This window comes from Vidua chalybeata, chromosome 17 (assembly GCF_026979565.1).
Source record: "Vidua chalybeata isolate OUT-0048 chromosome 17, bVidCha1 merged haplotype, whole genome shotgun sequence".
NCBI classification, from domain to species: domain Eukaryota; kingdom Metazoa; phylum Chordata; class Aves; order Passeriformes; family Viduidae; genus Vidua; species Vidua chalybeata.
The window spans coordinates 10,512,322-10,531,330 of NC_071546.1; the positions used below are offsets into that span (position 1 = coordinate 10,512,322).

The following is a 19,009-nucleotide window of genomic DNA, read 5'->3' on the forward strand; positions in this document are numbered from 1 at the left end:
CTCAAAATTGAATGGAGCCAGTATCTAATTCCAGCAGAAAGCACTGACATCGTTTCCATCTACACTCGACTCACAGACAGTTTTTCAGAGCTTAATATAACATTGAAATAATATTTTGAAACAGTGATTGTCAGTGGAAACACTTCAACTCTGGTGTAGTGATGCTATCCTATCCCCTTCACAACTCACAGACCACTCTATTTAATTTTTAAGACATATTGAACCTCGTCTGACAATCTGAAAAGCAAATTTTGCTTAGTTCTAAATAAAGTGAGGAAATGATTTTGAGTGAGAAGTTTCTTATGGGAATCTGCAGCGTTTCACACCCATAATACTAGGGATTAGTAAGTGAAGAGATTTCACCATGATCTTAGTAATGTTTATTCTTTGTTTAATCATGGTCTCCAGGAACAGCAACAGCTACCAACCCCATTGCTCTGTGCACCAAAAGACATTTAAGAATTCCCTTTCCTTCAAATAATGGGAGCCCCCATGGCACTAAGAATGCAATTTCCTCAGGCTTGAATAAAATACCCAGTGCTGAGGCATTTCAATAACCAGAGGCACAGTGTTAAGCCCTCAGTTAAACTGGAACTGCAGCTTTATCTTATTAGCAATAACCATCAGTAATAATGCCCAGAAACAAGAGCATCTGTTTTCTGAACAAAAGAGACAGATACAGCATGTCAAAATGAGTAATTAATAAAACGAAGCAATCACAATAGTCTGGAACAATCAGTAACAGGTGAAAAAAATGGATAGCTTTCTCATTAAAGGGAACAGATGGCTACTCTAAATGGCGTGTAGCTGAACGCGCCGCCGGCGCCGGCGTCGGGAGAACTCCGACAGCGAGGGAAGAGCTGCACAGCCCCCGACCCGGCTGGCACTGGGGAGGCACTGCCTGCCTCTGAGTGCTGCCAGACCTTGGCCACCATCCCTCTTCATTTCAGCCCCTGTGAGCACTGCTGAACCTCCACCCTGCCACGAGAACTGGGGATGGCACTCGGGATGGTGTGACATGCCACAGGGCTGGCGGGCTGAGGAGCCAAGGCTTTGGAGGACGTCAGCTCCACAGAGTCACAGAATCACACAATGGGCTGGGCTGGAAAAGACCTTAAAGCTCATCTAGTTCCAAGCCTCTGTCACAGGCAGGGAACCTTCCACCAGACCAGGGTGCTCCAAGCTCCATCCAACCTGTGCTTGAACACTTGCAGGGATGGGACAGGCACAGCTCCTCTGGGCAACCTGTTTGTGCCAGGGCTGGCTGGGAGAGTGGGGCTGAAGGACAGGGGACACACCAGCTCTGCCATCCAGTGGGATGGAGGCCTCTGGTTCCTCCCAGCAGTTCCCTACACCATCAGGCTGCTGCTGGGACTCAGAGCTGACTTTACAGGGAGGTCTCTGGCTCCTCTGATGCATGACAAATAAATGTGCTAATTGCATTAGCCCTGGTTTCTGTCTTTCACTCTCACTGTGCTGGTGATTGATGCAACTTTCCCCTTCATGTATGGTGCTCAGAAGTCCAGAGTTTAACAAAAGGAACTGCACACCGTCAGGATGGGCTGGATTAACATTTAATCAAGCAAAGAGAACAAACTGCCACATGAAATGAGCTGGGAGAAAAACACTTTTTTTTTCCAAAGGAAATTAAGCAGCACGTTTTCTTTAAAGTCTGAAGTCCAGCTTTGCTTTCAATACAGGATGTACCATTTGTGTTTCATGACTTGCAATGCTCTTAATATCTGCATTTCTTTCCTACATAGGAACTGCTTTGGCTACCACCTGTTGAGCTATCCTTCATCATGTCAGATGTAGCAATTCAATAACTTTACAGTCAGAGGTCAGACTGTCTTTGAAAAAAAGTAATTCAGAGCTAAAATTAAAGTTATTATCTTCAAACTGAGGCAGCACTGGGCTCTCTCTTACAGCATTTCCAGCAGCGGAAATGGTTCCATTCAGAGATAAAGCAGAGAGCAAAGCTGGTATCTCCCCCCTCAGATCTGACTCTCTCCCTGCAAATTTTTAATTACATTCGATGGCTTTTGTTTGAAATCTCCAGGAGTAAGGGATTTCTCAGCAATGCACATCTATCTGCTTGTTGCACTCACTGAGCACATGTACCCATCAGCGCATTACTGCCTGCACTCAAGGCAAAAAAATTCAATGAGCAAGACTGCAGGAATCTCATCAAACCTGTGGTGACATGCTCAAGTGTCCTGAGCCCAGCACCACCACCGGGCTAAGCCATGGGAGCCAGGGCAGTGCTGGGCACACTGGTGTGGTCACTGGTGTCCTGACTCAGCATCTGCAGTGCCAGGAAGATGACATCTTCTCTCCTGCTCCTTTTTTTGGCCTGGCTTCAGTGAACATTTCTACTTTTTTCCTTTTGTGCTTTTTTGCATTACTTTTCTCTGCCCGTTCTCTCTGAACAACTCTCATGAGCCAATGCCTCTGTATCTCCCACAACACGCTGCTTCTCTGTGGTCAGTGCCAGCCATGGTAAAGGGAAAAGGGGTCCTGAGCTACAGGGTTGAATTTCAACTCAATGGGAGCTCTTCCTGCTACAAACCATTCCTTGTTAAGAGACAATTCCTCATTAGAGACCATCCTCAGCAGAGAGAGCCAAGGAAGGAGGGGCTCCAGGGCGTCAATCTATCTGCTGGGAAACTGGCTGGATCTCCAAGGCAGATCTATAGTACATTTCCCTTCTTTAATTAATCTTCTCCCCCATTCTCTTGTCCTACTTTTGGTGTTCATGAGGCATCCTCAAGCTGGACAACACACTTTGTTCTGGAGCCACTCCTCAGTGGCTGAGATGGAGCTCATTTCTGGGAGACACAGTCAGAGCCCACATGGTGCTCTGTGGCCACCTGTGACCAAGCCACCTCTGCCACCTCTATTTTGGTGTTAAAGTGATGGAGGGGATGAAAAAAAAATGCATGGGAGTGCTTTGTAGCAATGGGCAAGGCACAAAAGGTGATGGTCGAGCTCCATCAGACACACACATCATTTTGAGCTGGAAAACACACCAGTGAAAGGTCAGTGAGCATCACCTGGGCCACAGGACACGTGCCAGACATGGGGCATGCACAAGTATTCAAATGGGAGCTGGAGGCTGGCTGAAGAAACAGTTAAGAAACATTTATAAAGTTAGTTTGAAATATTTACATTTTCCCCAAGAGGGAGAACATGACAGGAGTGAAGAAGGAATAAAATCAAATTAAATACCTTGCAACGGATTCTGAAAAATTAATACACATAGCCAACTAATCTCTAGCTGATGCATCACTCTGCTGTACCAGCCAAGGAGCTTAAATATTCTTTAACAAATATTGTTTAAAAGTGTGACAATTATTGCTATCATATTCAGCAGCAGCTACCACAGGTCTCTGAGGTTTTCCTACTGACAGTTTCCAGTGTAAATGTAGCTGTTGGCATACAAATGATTTGGTATCATGATTATTGATTACACTGGAGGCTCGTGGTATCTGAAGGTAGTTAGTCAAAGTCAACACAGTGAATTGTGTTAAATATGAATATTACTTAGGCACTAATACTACTAATACAAATATACATTATCAATCAGTGACAGAGCCTTTAAGCAATAAGCATACAATGTCACGCCTAATTTGTGTGCTCTTAATTGTGATTAAAAGTTCAGTTTAGAGCACTGTGACACAAACGGCTGGCATTATTCAACATGGTTCAAAATACTGGAATTAGCTCTTGTATCCCTTAATTTGCAGTAAAATTGTTTTGTTCCTTTGCATTTAAAACAACTCTTTGTCAGTCTATAACTCACCTGTTCTGCTCCAGCCATTTCTGAGGGAGTATTTCATCAGCCTGAAGCTGACAGTGCACACATGTGTCTGGAACTGGATTAGGACTTGCTTCAAAGTTTCCCTATAATGCATATTACTTGAGTGTCATAAGCAATGATTACTTACTGACATGTTTATGCTGATGTCTTTTGAAAACAGAGCTTGAAAAACGTCTTGGAAAACGAAGCTACCAATTTTCTAACCCCTGTACTTGCCAGGCCTAACTGCAGCTTAATATGAAACTGGTGTCTGGATCAGAAAAGACATTCAGAGCCACTAATTCTGTCAGCAGCACAAACGGGACTTGGGGAGCGCAGCTAAATAAGGCCAAGAGAACTCATGCATATTAAATATTCCTACCTGCTGAAACTTCCTTGGCATGCAGTGAGCACTTCAGGGGCTGACTGCAAGGGGAGATGCAGCACACGCCTGCCACAGTGAGATGGCAGAGAAAATGTGGGGAATGTGTCTGTCTATCCTGAAGATGTGTGTCCCATGGCTGTGTGTCCTATGGCTGTGTGTCCCACGGCTGTGTGTCCTGCAGATGTGTGTCCTGCAGATGTATGTCCTGCAGATGTGTGTCCCATGGCTGTGTGTCCTATGGCTGTGTGTCCTATGGCTGTGTGTCCCATGGCTGTGTGTCCTGCAGATGTGTGTCCCTTGGCTGTGTGTCCCATGGCTGTGTGTCCCATGGCACTAATGATGCCAGGGTGGCTCCCAGGGCATCACTCAATGCCACCTGTGCAGTTCCACACCACAACATGGGGTTGGTTAAGTGGCTGCAGAGCCCTTTTTGCTTTTCTCTGCTCGTATTTTCAGCTGACTCTGCATCTGGGATGTCTGCGAGGTCCCTGGAGAGTTTGTGCTCTGGTTTGGAGCGCAGACACAAACAGATGAGGCCAAAATACAGCTGAACTTGCCATCACCAGCACACACAGCACCTGGGCAGGGGCTGTGAGTCCCAGAGGCACATACATCTCTGCATAACTCAAGCTCGGAATGATCCTCCCTAAAAGTTCAAGAATGATCACAAAAACAGGGGAAGTTCTGCTGCAGAACTCCTGATCTAATTAGAAAAAAATCTGTTTCACCTTAGGGAACGAGGCAGGTTTCATCAGACAAATGGCTTGCTGAATGCAGGGAGTGCTAAAACACTAGTATTTTAAAAATGGTAGTCCTGAAGCAACACAGATAATTATGCATAAGAAAATATGTGTTGAAAATGTGTGAGTTAATGAAACAGAACTCTTGATATGTAGCCTTACAAAGACTTGCAAATTATTGTTCTTTCTTTTATAATTAGTTTTTAGATTACCTGGGAACAAAAGCAGCAAGGACAACACTCGAGAGTGACAGAGATACTTAAAAGATTTGGTTTTTTGGGGGCTGCAGAAATCCTGAAGCTGTGTAAATGCACCCACCTTCAGCTGGAACACAAGGTTGCATCAGACACGGAACCCATGTCCTGCTGGGTCAGAGGTACCAGTGGTGCCTTGCAGCTCCACTGACATTCTCCACCCCAGATAAAGAGCAAAGCTACTAATTCAAGCTAAAGGAAACTACAGCAGATCTCAAACAAGTTTAAAGGTGGACAAGCTCTCCAGTTCACATCCAAGCTGCACCTCAGTCACTGCTCTTCCAGCACTCAGTTCAAACCTGGCTACCTGTTGCCTTTCCTATCAGCTAGAGACTGGGCTCTATGAAGTGGCATAAATTCATTGACTTCTTCAAACCCTCCACTAGCCAAGACTTTGGAATTTATTTTCTTTCTGGAAATGGACCAAATTTTTTCTTGTTTCCAGCACTGTTCATTCCTACTGTAAATTTCTGCTCCAGTGTTTGGGTCATTGCTTTGTGCATGGTGTATTTATAAAGGCTTTGTAAAGGGTTAGTAAATGAACAACTGATGGTTCAAGAAATCATCAGTCCATTGCTGCTGAGGCTGAAGGATCTAAAGGTCATTTACAGACACAACTTAAAATGTTCTTCATCATCTTCTACTATTCTCCTAACGAAGATTTTTATATCATTCAGTATTCCTGTCTATAAAGTCTCATAACATACTTATCAGTTATTCTCTCCATAAAATACATCTTCTTGTAACCTTTAGAGTATGAATATGCTTATTTATATATGGATGCCACTAGTGCAAGGTTCCTGTGAGGAACAGCAAAGGCTGGAAATCCTGTGGTATGTGCAAGGCAGATTCATCCCATTATCTTTGGCAAGGCAAGAATTCAATTTGCTGAATTCACTGTGACTGGTAGGTTCAGTTCATTTTTAAGGGGCACGGGGTTTGTTAGGATGGAGGACAAAATCTGTTTCATCTCATGGTTTTGACTGCGAGTGTCTGATCACAGACATCACAGCGGCTCCATCAAAAGTCTTAACTTTTTTATTATTGACTAGACTGTTATAATAACCTGGCACTGCTGAAACAATATCAACAACACTGAGATGACACACACTTTATCTCAAATATTTCTTCTCCAAAACAACCTCTCTTCCTATTTTCCTAGGCACAACAAACAAAATAATTGTTCTTGTTCACGGAGTATAAAATAATTTTTCTTCAGATCTCCTTTTACCCAGGGGAAATCTCTTTTTCCACCCAACTAAAGAGGTAATCTATTTTCTTTATCTTTCCACCCCAGCCCAGAAGCTGTGTCAACATGGCTAACTGGATACCTGATAAAGCTGACAGAATGTGCATCTCCAGCGGCGCAGTTCGGGCTGTGGTGTCACTGGAAGTGACCCGTGCGCTCCGCTGACATTACAGCATCCCTGGGAAGGGCTATTACCATGCCAGGAGATGGGCTAAGGCTGATAGCAATCCATGAAACAGCCTTTCACAGCCACTCCAGCAGACAGCTAGAGCGCAGATGCAGAAAATGTCTGAAATTTTGCAGGGCTATCATGCAAGGGGCAACCTATTCTTTTAGCAATTTGTGGGACTGGATCTGCTGTGCAATTACATTGTGCAATAGAGGAGCTGGGATTTATATCAAAACATAGCAATCAATTACACTGTGAGCATTCTGCAGGTAGAGCATTTTATGAACTAGGATAGCAAGAGGCACCATCACGTTTGAGTGTAATTAATCTTAATTAATTCCCTGATATTTAATATTAGCCTATCTGTGCATTTAAAAACCTATCTGACACACCCCCATCATACTGCCTGAACATCTCCCGGTGAATTAAAGTGAAAAATGACTATAGCAATTATTGCATGTTTAGATGCAGTAATGATTCTTAAATTAGTAATTTCCCAAGACATGCTAATGTAGTGACTGGCTTCTCATGGTTTTGGGTGGTTCAGTCTACACATAAATTTGCATGGATTTAACAAGCAGTGTGAAGTTGCACCATTTTAAACAAATGACTCTGTGTCTGAAAAAGACATCAGTTTATCTCCACTTTCATGTAATCACAGAACTGTTTAGGTTGGAAAAGCCCTCTCAGATCAAGTCCAACTGTTCCCCCAGCACTGCCAAGCCCATCACTCAACCATGTCCCCAAGTACCACATCTACACGGCTTTTAAATCTCTCCAGGGATGGTAACTTCACCACTGCCCCGGGCAGCCTGTGCCAGGGCTGGACAGCCCTTTTGGTGAAGAAGTTTTTCCTGACATCCAACCTCAATCTCTCCTGGCACAACTTGAGGCCATTTCCTCTTGTTCTGTCACTTGTTACTTGGGAGAAGAGACCAACCCTCATGTGGCTACAACCTCCTTCCAGGGAGTCATAAGTCAGGTCTCCCCTGAGCCTCCTTTTCTCCAGGCTGATCCCCCCACAGCTCCTTCAGCTGCTCCTCATCAAACTCACTCTCTCCACCCTTCTCCAGCTCCACCACCCTTCCCTGGACATGCTCAATGTTCTTCTTGTGGTGAGGGGCCCAAAACTGACCCCAGATTTGAGGAGTGGTCTCACCAGTGCCCAGCACAGGGGGACAATCACTGCCCTGGTCCTGCTGGCCACACTGCTGCTGATACAGGCCAGGTGCCATTGGCCTTCCTGGCCACCTGGGCACACGCTGGCTCACGTTCAGCTGCCACCAACCAGCACTTTGGCTGATCTAGCGTGCCCCTTCTTGAACCCAGCAATTCTGCTTTGAGCTTGTGAGCCCAGCTGAAGGTCAGGATGTTTGATGCTCACGTGGTAGGAAGCTCTTTCCTCCCTGTCCATCGGGCGTGTCACGTACATCCTGCCAGACACAGGGTCAATGTTGAAGACCTCCATGGGCGGCTGGTCGGCTCCCACTCCAGTGATGCTGTATCTGATATGGATCTCCTTGTCCTTATCGGAACGGATCTGGAGGAAATAACAGAGACAAGAATCCATAAGTTCTGGACAAAAGCCATATGGATGTTTAAGCAACTTTAAAAGATCTGAGCCTGAAGGCTGCAGAGATGTAATACCACTGTCAGTCCTGACAAGGGAGCTGAATGCCAAAGATTTGGTGAAAAGCCATGAAAAGTACATTCCACATAGTTTCAGCTATTTTGCTCCTTTTTAATTCATGAGAAATCATTGAAATTGTGACTTTTCAACTGAGATGTGGAAGAGCCTAAAATGCACAAAATCCACTGTTTACATATTAATGAAACCCTGGTCTCCTTAAAGTGTCCAAATTTTTCAGCCATACCCAGAGTCTCCCAGCCATTAATCATTTCTGAAAATGCTGTCTGCAAGCTCTCCCATTGTATTCTCAGTCCTGGTGACTGTGCACACAAATACTCCCATGAAATTCAAAGAATGAGGCTGCTTGCTTCTCTTTGTCCAACCCTGCTGGCTTGACAAGGCCAGGCTGGGAATGCCCAGTGGGATGTTACCATTTCATGTGATTATTTGTTGAGGAAAAGCACATTTTGGACACTGTTTTTGAAAGCCCTTCCCTCCTGCACCTTGAGAACAACACTGCAAGCCGAGTACAGCACAGCAAGTTCCATGAACCTTGGATACAGAGCTGAGAAAAAAAAGAAGGGAGGTTAATATGTTGTCCTAGCAACCCTGACTATCTCTTTAAACACAAATTTAATTTTCTGATCAAATGCTGAAAGAAGTTCTTGCAACAGCATGACTATTCCTGAAAGAAAGTGCAAGGTACAAATAAATTACCACCCCCTGCACCATCACAAAGTGTCTTGGCACTGTAAAAAGCGATGTGCATAAATTTTTCCCTAACAGGTCTATGAGTACAACGAAGTGGTGGGAAGATAATAGAGCCCTCATAGCTGAATGCACGTTGGCATCTCTGCTACAGCAGCTGCACCCTTGGAGGGGCCTGAGTGAACTCAGTGGGATCCTGTGTCCCCCACACAGCCTGGATTTGGGGAGAGAAGGTCATTTCCCAAGGGAAGAGGAGGCTTTGCTTGTCAAGCAAAGGAATTGAGATGGGGCTGTGGGCTGCTGCACACTCCTCCCATATGTGACCCTCTGCTATTCCTTCCTCTCCTGACACAGGAGGTTGACAAGATGCTGAACGTGTCGGTGCAGGGCAATATCAGATCCCTGGCTCCCAGAATCTCCTTTGATACCTTTGTCCAGATCATTACCAAGTTTGTACACTGTTTTCTTTGTACTTCACCCACCAAACTGCCTGCTCCTGCTAATGGCTAATCATGTCAGTTATTACAGACACTGCCAGGATTGACCTACGTTGCTGGAGCTGCAGGTCAGGAAATAGACACAGTTCCATTTGTCTTCTCTCCAAAGGATTCACTGCTTGTTACACTGTTAGTACTGAGGAAAACTGACTGGGCTTAGTCACTTAAAAGAGGGCCTTGGGATACTGAAAGTGCCCTCACGCTGCACAGGAGGATTTGTCCAGGTTTATTTGCCCAGGTGGGGCTAGCAGGTATTTGGTAGAAGGATCCAAGTAGACAAGCCATGAATCCAACTTTCATTAGCAAATCTGTGGGTGAGGAAGGGTATAGGAAAATCAAACACTGCTTGCACAACTGTGGTTTCAGTGACAGCATTGTCACCAGTTTGACAGCTGAAGATCACAGTCCCCATTTTCAGAAGGTCAGCTCTGCCCTGCCAGAGGGAAGGGCTGGAAATCGAGCTGGTGGCAATGTCTGTGCACATGCACAGCTCACACCAGGGAGTTCAAGCTCCAACCCGCTCCATCCACATCTGGAGCCAGCTTAAGGTAAGTGAGAACAGGAAGACACAGCTGGACCTCCAGCTTTGAGCCACGGTGGAGTTCCCACCTTTCAAATTAAAAAGGGTAATGTGGGGGACACAGCTGTATGTCTTCATCAGTGTATGTGTGCACAGCTCCAAACAAACTGCAATGTAAATTTACCCTTAAAAAAGGTGGAAAAAACCCAAAACAACCCAACAAAGGTATTTTGCACTTCTACTCAGCCCCAGCCTGGTTCAGCTATGGCTGTGCTTGAGCACAAATGCCAAAGAGCCGAGCAGACACTCCAGGGAACCAAAATGGGAGCAGTTTTAACCCAAATCACAGAAGGGAAGAGCCTGTTAGTGGACATTTTTCTGCTCTATTTCCTGTTGCATATAGTACCCAGATCCCATTGTGATAGAAGCATTAGAAATGCATAGAGAGAGAGAGAAACAGGGAAAAGGAGCCTGGATTTAAATATTCAGTGCTAAAGGCACTATATTTTATTTTTGGGAAATGCAGATAAACAGAAGCTCTCGAAGAAAGCTATGTACAGTTTAATAAAGTGCACGCTATAGGATGTCCTTGCAGCACTTTTATTAGCATTAATAGGGTCTAAGCTGTCTGTATGTAAATCATTGCAGATCTAGGAGATGAAATATATCATAAGACCCACAGCCAATTATACCCAGAGAAATCCATGAGCTAATTATACTGCATTGAGCAAAACAAAGATGGGAGAAATATACTGCAAATATTCAGCAAAGACTCGTAATTTGCTGTTAATTGCAATCATAGCACAAGGGTTTGCCTGCTACCTATACTTAAATCCATTTCCAGAAAAAATACAAGGGTGTGAAGTGTTCAGAAGAAAAACAATGTAAGAAGCAGCACTTGTCACATAAAGTTGCAAAGACCATTGACAATGAAGCATAGTACATTTTACTACCAAGGAGATATTTATCACACACATGCTTTTTATATTGGAGCATATAATTTTAGCACTCTTAATGAGATTAAAAAATTAAAAAAAAAAGATTTTTTCAGTAATCCTTTAACATTTTGACCAAGGGTTTCATTTGCCTAATTCCCAGGGTGCAATTTATTAAATCTTGTTGAGAAGTTAAGAACATTATCTGAACACAATGCAAGGTTTACTTCTTTTGTTGAAACTGTTCCTGGAGCAGTTTACCATAATAATAATAATAATAATAATAATAATAATAATAATAGTAATAAAGCCCTCTCTATTCCCAAGGAGCTCACTAAATCAGGAGTAAAAATTACAGGTTGGGGGAATTTACTGGTTCAGAAGGGCGTTACTTTTTCCTTCATTTAGTCTGGGAAGTATGAAGATGGTAACAGATCCATATGATAATCTTCTGACTGGAGAACATACACATGAATTTTCCTTTCATTAATCTCTCCTTTTATAATGCAGTCAAGAGGTATGCAGGGCTCTGGGTTATAGAACAGATGGCAGAGGGATGGTTTTCCTTAGCTGCATTTATACATTTTTCACTCGGAGAACCCTTGGAGCTTTGAGCTTCTCCGGTGCCTGGCATGATACAACTCTGCATATGATGATGTGAGCAGGATGAATGATGATGGCTGATGACTGTCATAAAAGGAATTTGCTTGCAAAGCAGCTTTTATGCTCTAAAAAGCCCCTCCGGGATGGAGCTTGGAGTGGATTGATACACTGGTGAGGGAAAATGTCCCAGATCAAAAGGCAATTTATGTTGGAAGATGCAGTCCCTTGTTCCTATCCTACCTCAGGAACACAGGTAGCATTTTCCATGCAGGAACCCTCACCAACTCTGACAGATACAAATGGGCCATCTGGAAACGGTGGGATCAGCCACCAAAGCCCCAGAGGGTGCCTGCAGCAGAGCCAGGCACCTCTCTGGAGTTGCCATCCCTCTGCTTGGCTGCGGCCAGCAAGGACAGGGTGGCCTTGCAGCCCAGCAGTGACTGGTTGGAGCTCACATCATTGAGGCATCACCCAAAACACTGCAATGTTTGCAACTCAGAACCAGAACATCTGGACTCCGACTCAGCCCTTGTTTCTACAAAGCAATCCCAGAAACAGGAGAAATGGTGCAATTTCACAAGATGGGGATTTTCTACTGCAGGTTCTGATCTAATAACGAAAATGTTTGAAAATGAACGTTGCAACTCTTGAGACAACACAGAGCTAAACCCTTCCAAGCTGGCCTCTCCTCAGTGTCACATCTAGAGAGAAAAGCAGTGTTTGCATCCTGATTTTACAGATAACATCTTAGGGGTTGTGCATCTCCGTCAGGATTTACTGGGTAGCTAAACTATTCCCACAAACTTTACTGGTGAAGAGAATTTCAAATGGTGAGCTCCTCTAAGGTACCAGATTTTATCACTGTTTTTCTTCTGTTGATCCACACCCTTGTGCTCTCAGCACTGCCCTTCCTTGCTGCAGGGGTTTGAATTCACAAGCCCTCCTCCCTTGTCCTGGCAGTGACAGAAACCACCAGAGATCCCTGCAATGCCAGGAGCAGGGGTGGTACAGAGTATGCAAAGCTATGTGGTCAGCAGATTGGAGGGCACCAGTGAGACCATGAATTATACAGCTTTTGGAGCACGACAATGCCAGGAAAAAAAGTGTTCCAATGGAGACTGTTTAGAGATCAGTAAAGAAAATGCCTGGAGGCCCAGGAAATGGGGTGTGTAAGGAAAAGCTGAATGAACAAGGACAACTGAGCCTATAGAAGAGATGTGACTGTAACAACAGTACTCCTGTACCTAATAAACTCTATTTAGAGAATTTCATAAGGTGCTGTGGTCTGGGTTCTGCCCACCCCTGCACTGTGCCTGGAAATGTATCTGGAGAAAGCAAAGCAGGACATTTATCCTCTGTTACATTTTCCTTCCACAGAATGAACCAGAAAATAAATTTCCTTTGAAGTTCTTTGTCTTGCTCTACAACATATGGAGTCAAAAGTGCCCTCCAAAAAACACTTAGTTTACCAAATCTCCCACAGAATAGTATGCAACATTTGCACTAACATGACCTGGGGATACTTAGACTTGATTTTTTTGTTTTACAAAACCCATTATAATTATTAATGAACACATAAAATAATGTAAATGATAAGCAGTAAGTGTCTTTTATTATTAAGCTCTTAGCTATTTTGCCCATTAAGAAAACCAAATTAAAATAATTGAAGATTATAATCTGTCATGCATTCAAAATGCTCCATAGAAATTCAGATAGGCAAACATATTCAAAGACTTTAAAAGAGCACACTTAAGAGTCAGTCTAAGCATTCCAGGATTGGCTCATTAATTTTAGTGGAAATATTTTAATTCAACTACTCTTACTGTTTATTGAAATCTTTGCTAAGGACTTATTTATTTTTAACTGAATTTGCAATATGTTTAGGACTCATTTGTATAAAAGTTCTTAACTCTTATTTCACAGTTGTTTTAGAAGCCAGTAAAGAGACACATCTCTAGCCCTGTATTTCCAAACAAATTACTGCATGTTGCTGAAAGAATCACATATGGTTTCAATAAAAAGATGCAAAAGTCAAGCAGAGAAAAAATAAGACAGATTTGGAGACCTAACCAGGTGAAAGTAACATTTAACTTCTGTCTCCTTTTATCATGCACTTGCCAATGACCCCAAACTATGTCCTCGAAGGAAATGAATAAAACCCAAAAACTCAAAAGATCCTCTAAAACACTTCTGTCTTCAGAGGAAACCCTCTCTTCTGTGCCTTGCAAAGAGGATGCTTCGACATGGCAGGGGTGGTTTGTAGGAACCCAGCATTTTCACTAACTCCAGCCCTGGGTTTAGCAGCAGCTTGCCCTTAAGTGTTCATCCACCCCTGGACAAAATGACCATTGAGTGAGCCAAGTGTCCACGGTGGTGGCATTTACAAACAAGGTAAAGTAGGGAAAGACCTCTACTGGCAAAGAAAGAAGGGATGGAATTGCACTTTTTTACTTGGGGTTTTCTTTCTTTCCTCAACTGGGACTGGTTTCATCTCACACATGATTTTCTAAAAACTTTGTTTCTGGTTTCAGATAAAAAGAAGAAAAGCAAGTCTTTCAAGGGTGAAATCCATCCTCCTGAAGGCTTAAGTATACATCACATTTCCTGGAAGAAGTGGTTTTCTCTTTCCATCAAGAGAAAGAGAGAAACAAGGACTATACCTAGACTAGACACCACATTTTCACATGGTTAAGATTCACTGTTAAGAGCTTAAGTTTCTTCCTCTTCTTTAAAATACAAATCCAAAGCCAAACTACAAAACATTCCCTTTGCCCCAATGGCTGGATCTCTCCCATGTCAGGTTAAATCTTCCAGCTGTAGTCTGTGCAAAGTGATTTCTAATGTTATTTATTTTGATGAGAAGATAAAGTCCAAGTAGTGCTCCAGAGAGATTCAAGCTGTCATTTAAGCCATTAATGTAACTGATGATGCAGCCTGTGTTAAAGAAACAAGTCTATGAGATATCTGAACCCAAAAGAGAAGAACCTCTCCTGTGTGCCTGGATTGTTCTGTGGTACCTGCAGAGGAGACCAATCCCATCCAGCCCTTCCCTTCCCATCCAGCTCTCCTGCTCCTTACCAGGAGGATTTGCTTCCTCTGCACGCACCCTGCGAGTGCTTGGCTAAGGTGCTGCACCAAATGTTCAGCTGCTGACAGCTCCCAGCCTTTCACAGGTCATTTGGCTTCCACACGGCTCTCTCTGTCCAAGGGCTCCTCTCCAACCCTGCTGCTCCCTTCAGGCCAATTACATCCACATGGACACACTCCTCTGGAGCCTTCCCTATGCCCATGGGTAGCTTTGATAGTTTTCACTCCTCTCACTTCCAAGTTTTTTTGAATTGTTTACCAGGATTTTCCTCCTCTACCTGGATGAAAATGTAACACTGAGCAGATGGAGAACAGCATATCAATCAGGCTCAATAAGGAGCTGGTAATGCAGTGGGAGAGAATTTCTGCCTGAAACTCTGGCCAGTAACTGTGTGTGACCCCACGCACAAGTATAGGATGAAATTGAACTTGTCAGACCCACAGTCTAATTCAAAACTACCATTATTCTGTTTGGGATAAAAGTGAAATAACAATGCTTTTGCCTAGAAAACCAAATTCTGTACATGATGAGATGACACACTACAAGCACAGAGTACCTGGTGTGCAGCAGTGCATCCAGGCCAAGGATTTGCTGCAGCTTAACTCTACTTTCCTACCTGCTGAAACAGCAAAGAATTTATGTTTTAGCTTGACTTATCCTGACACAAAAAGACTGAAGTCTGCAGGGCTCAGGGGGCTGATCTGCTCTGTGTAACTCTGCAGCTGGTCAAAGTTTCTGAGTGGTGACTTGGGACTGCCAGAAGCTCATGTCAGGTCTCTGTCTTTACCAGTGAAAAACTCAGTAAACTGTAATTTGTTGCATGGTTTTTGTGATTAAATAATTAAGTAATTATTTATCTCTCCCACTCACTATTATAAGGGTCAAGAAGCCAAGGTCCCCATATCAGGAACTGGCCAATGTTATTGGAACTTCCACATCTAACAGTAATTGATATGGCACAGTCATTTCTAAAGTAAGACTTCTTTCAAAGAAAGGCCTTTCTTTGGGCCTTTTGGAGCCTGAGAACTCCACTGTGGAAGTGCTTCAGACTGTAGCAAGGAAAGAGAGAGGGAGGAGAGCAGCTCTGATGAGAAAAGAAGATTACAGAACACCTCCACGTGACCAACATCTTATCACTGCAAGAACCTTGACAGCAGAAGCAACAAAACTAATTTTTACTACTCTTTCCCTTATCTCTCTTGCAAGAGAGCAGATTCTTCACTGCAGTGACTGAAGGCATCCCAGTGGAGCTGATGTGCTGCTATCAGGTGAATTTTGGCCCTGAAGAACTGAAGCTGGCTCCTACTGTGCAAGATGCAAGGGGCTGATAGTGCCTGGCTGGGATATGAACCAGATGCACAAACTCTCCTCTGCTGTAGAGGATGCTCCATTACAAAAGGTGAGAGGAAATACATCTGAGAGTTCAAAACACACTGTTCTTGTTCCTCTGACAGAGGAGTTGTGACAGGCAAGAGAAGATCATCCTTCATAATCTATTTGAGAAGGGCAACCCACTGTTTCTTTGCAGAGGGCACCATCCTGCAGCACCTTCTTGCAGCTGACCCCACTGCTGCCTGTGATGGCTATGCCTAAATGAAGACAAAGTCAAGAAAAACAAATCATGGCAGTGGGAATTTGTCCTCATTTCTTTTTGAAGTGTATCTCTCCTGAAACCTTATGTCATTACATCATGTCTACAAAGCAAGCCTGGAAAAGAGAATCCAGCACCTTTCTGGGTAGAACTGAGCAGGAAACTTGAGTGCTCAGTGCAGAAGATAAATAAGGGTAGCAAATATTGACCTACACAGGAGTAACCTGATCACTGTAACTAATGATTGAGGCCCTCAGCTGATATAAATCAGTGTAGACTCAGTAGCTTCAAACAGAGGCACGATAATTTATTTCAGCTGAAGATCCAGCACATGGCATTTAAAAATTTAGCTGCACAGCAGAAGAACAAGTGAAGAATGATCTTCACTTGACCCACAGCAATTTACCATAAGCTGCATTCCTCTTGGTAGGACAGTGAGCTCGGACACAGGGAACAAGCATTCAGGGGAGAGCAAACACACTGGTGTCCTCAGGAAGGTTTTCCGAGACTCAAGGGATAGAATTGGTCTTAGTGTGTGTGACCTTTGCTTTTGCAGGGAGCTCTGGCTTTCCCAGAGTCGTGCACTGAACTCCCAATGGCATGATGCCTACAGATATCCCTGATCATGGAGAAGTGGTGCTGTGGCATGATTGTGAGTGCTGCTCTCAGCATAAAATAAAGCTTCTGGACCTGCCTGCAAATAGCTAACAATGGGAAACAACAATAAAACCCTTCAGTGTGTCTATTTTGGAGAACAAAATCTGCTGAGGCTTGTATTTGAGACACTACTTTGGGATGCTTGCAGAGCAGGTTTTAAAGCTCTGCAGCTCTCAAAGTCTCTCTAAAAAGTTTAATTATAGGAAAAGCAAACCTATTTGTTTGGTATGTAGGGTAGATTACATGGCACAGCATACATAGAAGTTATTTCAATGGTCAGTAAAAGGAAACACCAATGTGAGGAGGCAGGGAATGAAGTTCTCTCTGTGCACCATGGGAGCAATGCTAAAAGATATCAGTGCAGGTCTAGATTTGATCCTGAAGGATCCTGTCCAACCTGAGATATTCTATGATTCTATGATTTACTGACTAGTGAACAAAGACAGCGTGAGATGTCTTTGTTCCTAGGACTCATCCTCTTTTGTTACACAGACAAAATATTGAATCCTCCTGGGTAAGTCTTCCCTGATGGCCAAATTCTGCCCATGGATGCACACATGTTATACTGTGACACAAAATAACTTACAGATGTAGGTTAGATATAAAAGGAAAGAAAAATAACTCAAAAAAGTGAACTTTATTTTTTGACATTACTATATATACAATAGTTAAAATGGCAGTGGATTGGAGGGTGAAACTGCCACCTCTCCAACCACACTGGTTAAACTGTTTATTAAATCTCTTGAATCACAAAGAAGAATGTAAAACAATTATTATTTACATAAACATGTGTGAGAAAACTTAGTTAAAATATATAAATATCAGAAAGTATAAGAACTTTTAGAAAAACTCTAAAACTCTCAAAAGAACAAGGCAACACCCCACATATGTTTCCTTCCACAACAGCTATGCTGGCCTCTCCAGAGATGTATTTTTCCTTCGATAAACTTGCAGAGCAAGACACCACAGGAGCTCTGTTGTCAGGAATGCCCAGTAAGGTGACAGCAAACAGGCTGAGATCAGGCTGGCTCACCCATCCTGCACAGCTGGATCCAGCCTGTGCCCACGTACACATCTGGCGTGCAGGCACACAGCTGCATGCAGGACACAGCAGCTGCAGGACACACTGCCAGGCTCATGCCAGCACCTCCTCTCCCAGCCATCCCATCACCCTCCTGCAGCCTTCCCATCACCTTCCTGCAGCCCCTGCCTACGCTCAGGGTCCTCCAGCAGCTGCAGCTCCTGCACCAACACCCTGAGTTCCAAGGGTACCTTTCCCTCTGGTGTGGGTGTCCTCAACTCAAACATCCATCACTTGTGCAGTTGTGCCTCGTGCATCAGGGATGGGAGATTGCCTTCGAGGAAATTTCAAACCTGGCTGAACTCTGCTCATTTGGAACGAATTCACAGGGATGGATTTTTGGCAAGTTTTTCTCTTTCATTAACTCTGTTTCTGTGTGGGTTTGATCTGAGACCCCTGCTTGCTTTGACTTGAATTCATGTTAGACTTATTCATGTGACTTATTGATGTGCTTCCCATCCACACACTTCTAATGCAAGAGGCAGACAGGCCAGCTTGAGGACATGGCGCCAGAGATTTAAAAAAAAAAATAAAAGCAGTAATTTCTGACACATTCCAGAGCCTTTTTATATCTCACTTCCATTTATGGCACATTCTAGTTCTGGATTTAACTCTCCAAAGCAAGTAACAGTCCTCCAAGATCACAAACACAAGCTTCTCACCCTCCAAATACCCCAACAACAACAACTGCATTCAAGTCATCAACGATTTTAGAGTCCAGACTGGTCTGGGCTGCGTATTCTTAACTCCCCTTTTAACTGCAGATACTCTGATAGACATACAGAATTTCTTGTTTAATTTTTTTTTCTGCAGTATTATTAATTGATAATTTAGTTTTTGATCTGGTGAATTACATGCATTATATGAATTCACCATCAGTGAAATGACAAGTTTAGAGCAGAATAGTTTAGGTAAGCAGATTGTCAGTGCTTATGGCTGTAAGACATAATTATGTACAGCCAACTGTGTAACGCGCTTGAAAAAATTATAAGCCTAGGCACAGAAATTAAAATTATTTCAAGATGAAGTTGTACAAATACAGCTGCAAAAAGCTCCAAAATTCCATTAATTTATGCCAGCTACAGTGGGTAGTGCAGGGGGGA

The 19,009-nt window shown here is 43.5% G+C and overlaps 1 protein-coding gene across 1 annotated transcript in view; it reads right to left on the minus strand.

Moving 5' to 3' along the window:
• Positions 1–19,009, minus strand: part of CDH4 (cadherin 4) — a 419,012-nt gene that overhangs the window by 88,767 nt on the left and 311,236 nt on the right. Inside the window, exon 5 of the mRNA XM_053958581.1 lies at positions 7,981–8,136. Within this exon, the coding sequence (XP_053814556.1) occupies positions 7,981–8,136 (156 nt within the window). The remainder of the gene's footprint in view (positions 1–7,980; positions 8,137–19,009) is intronic.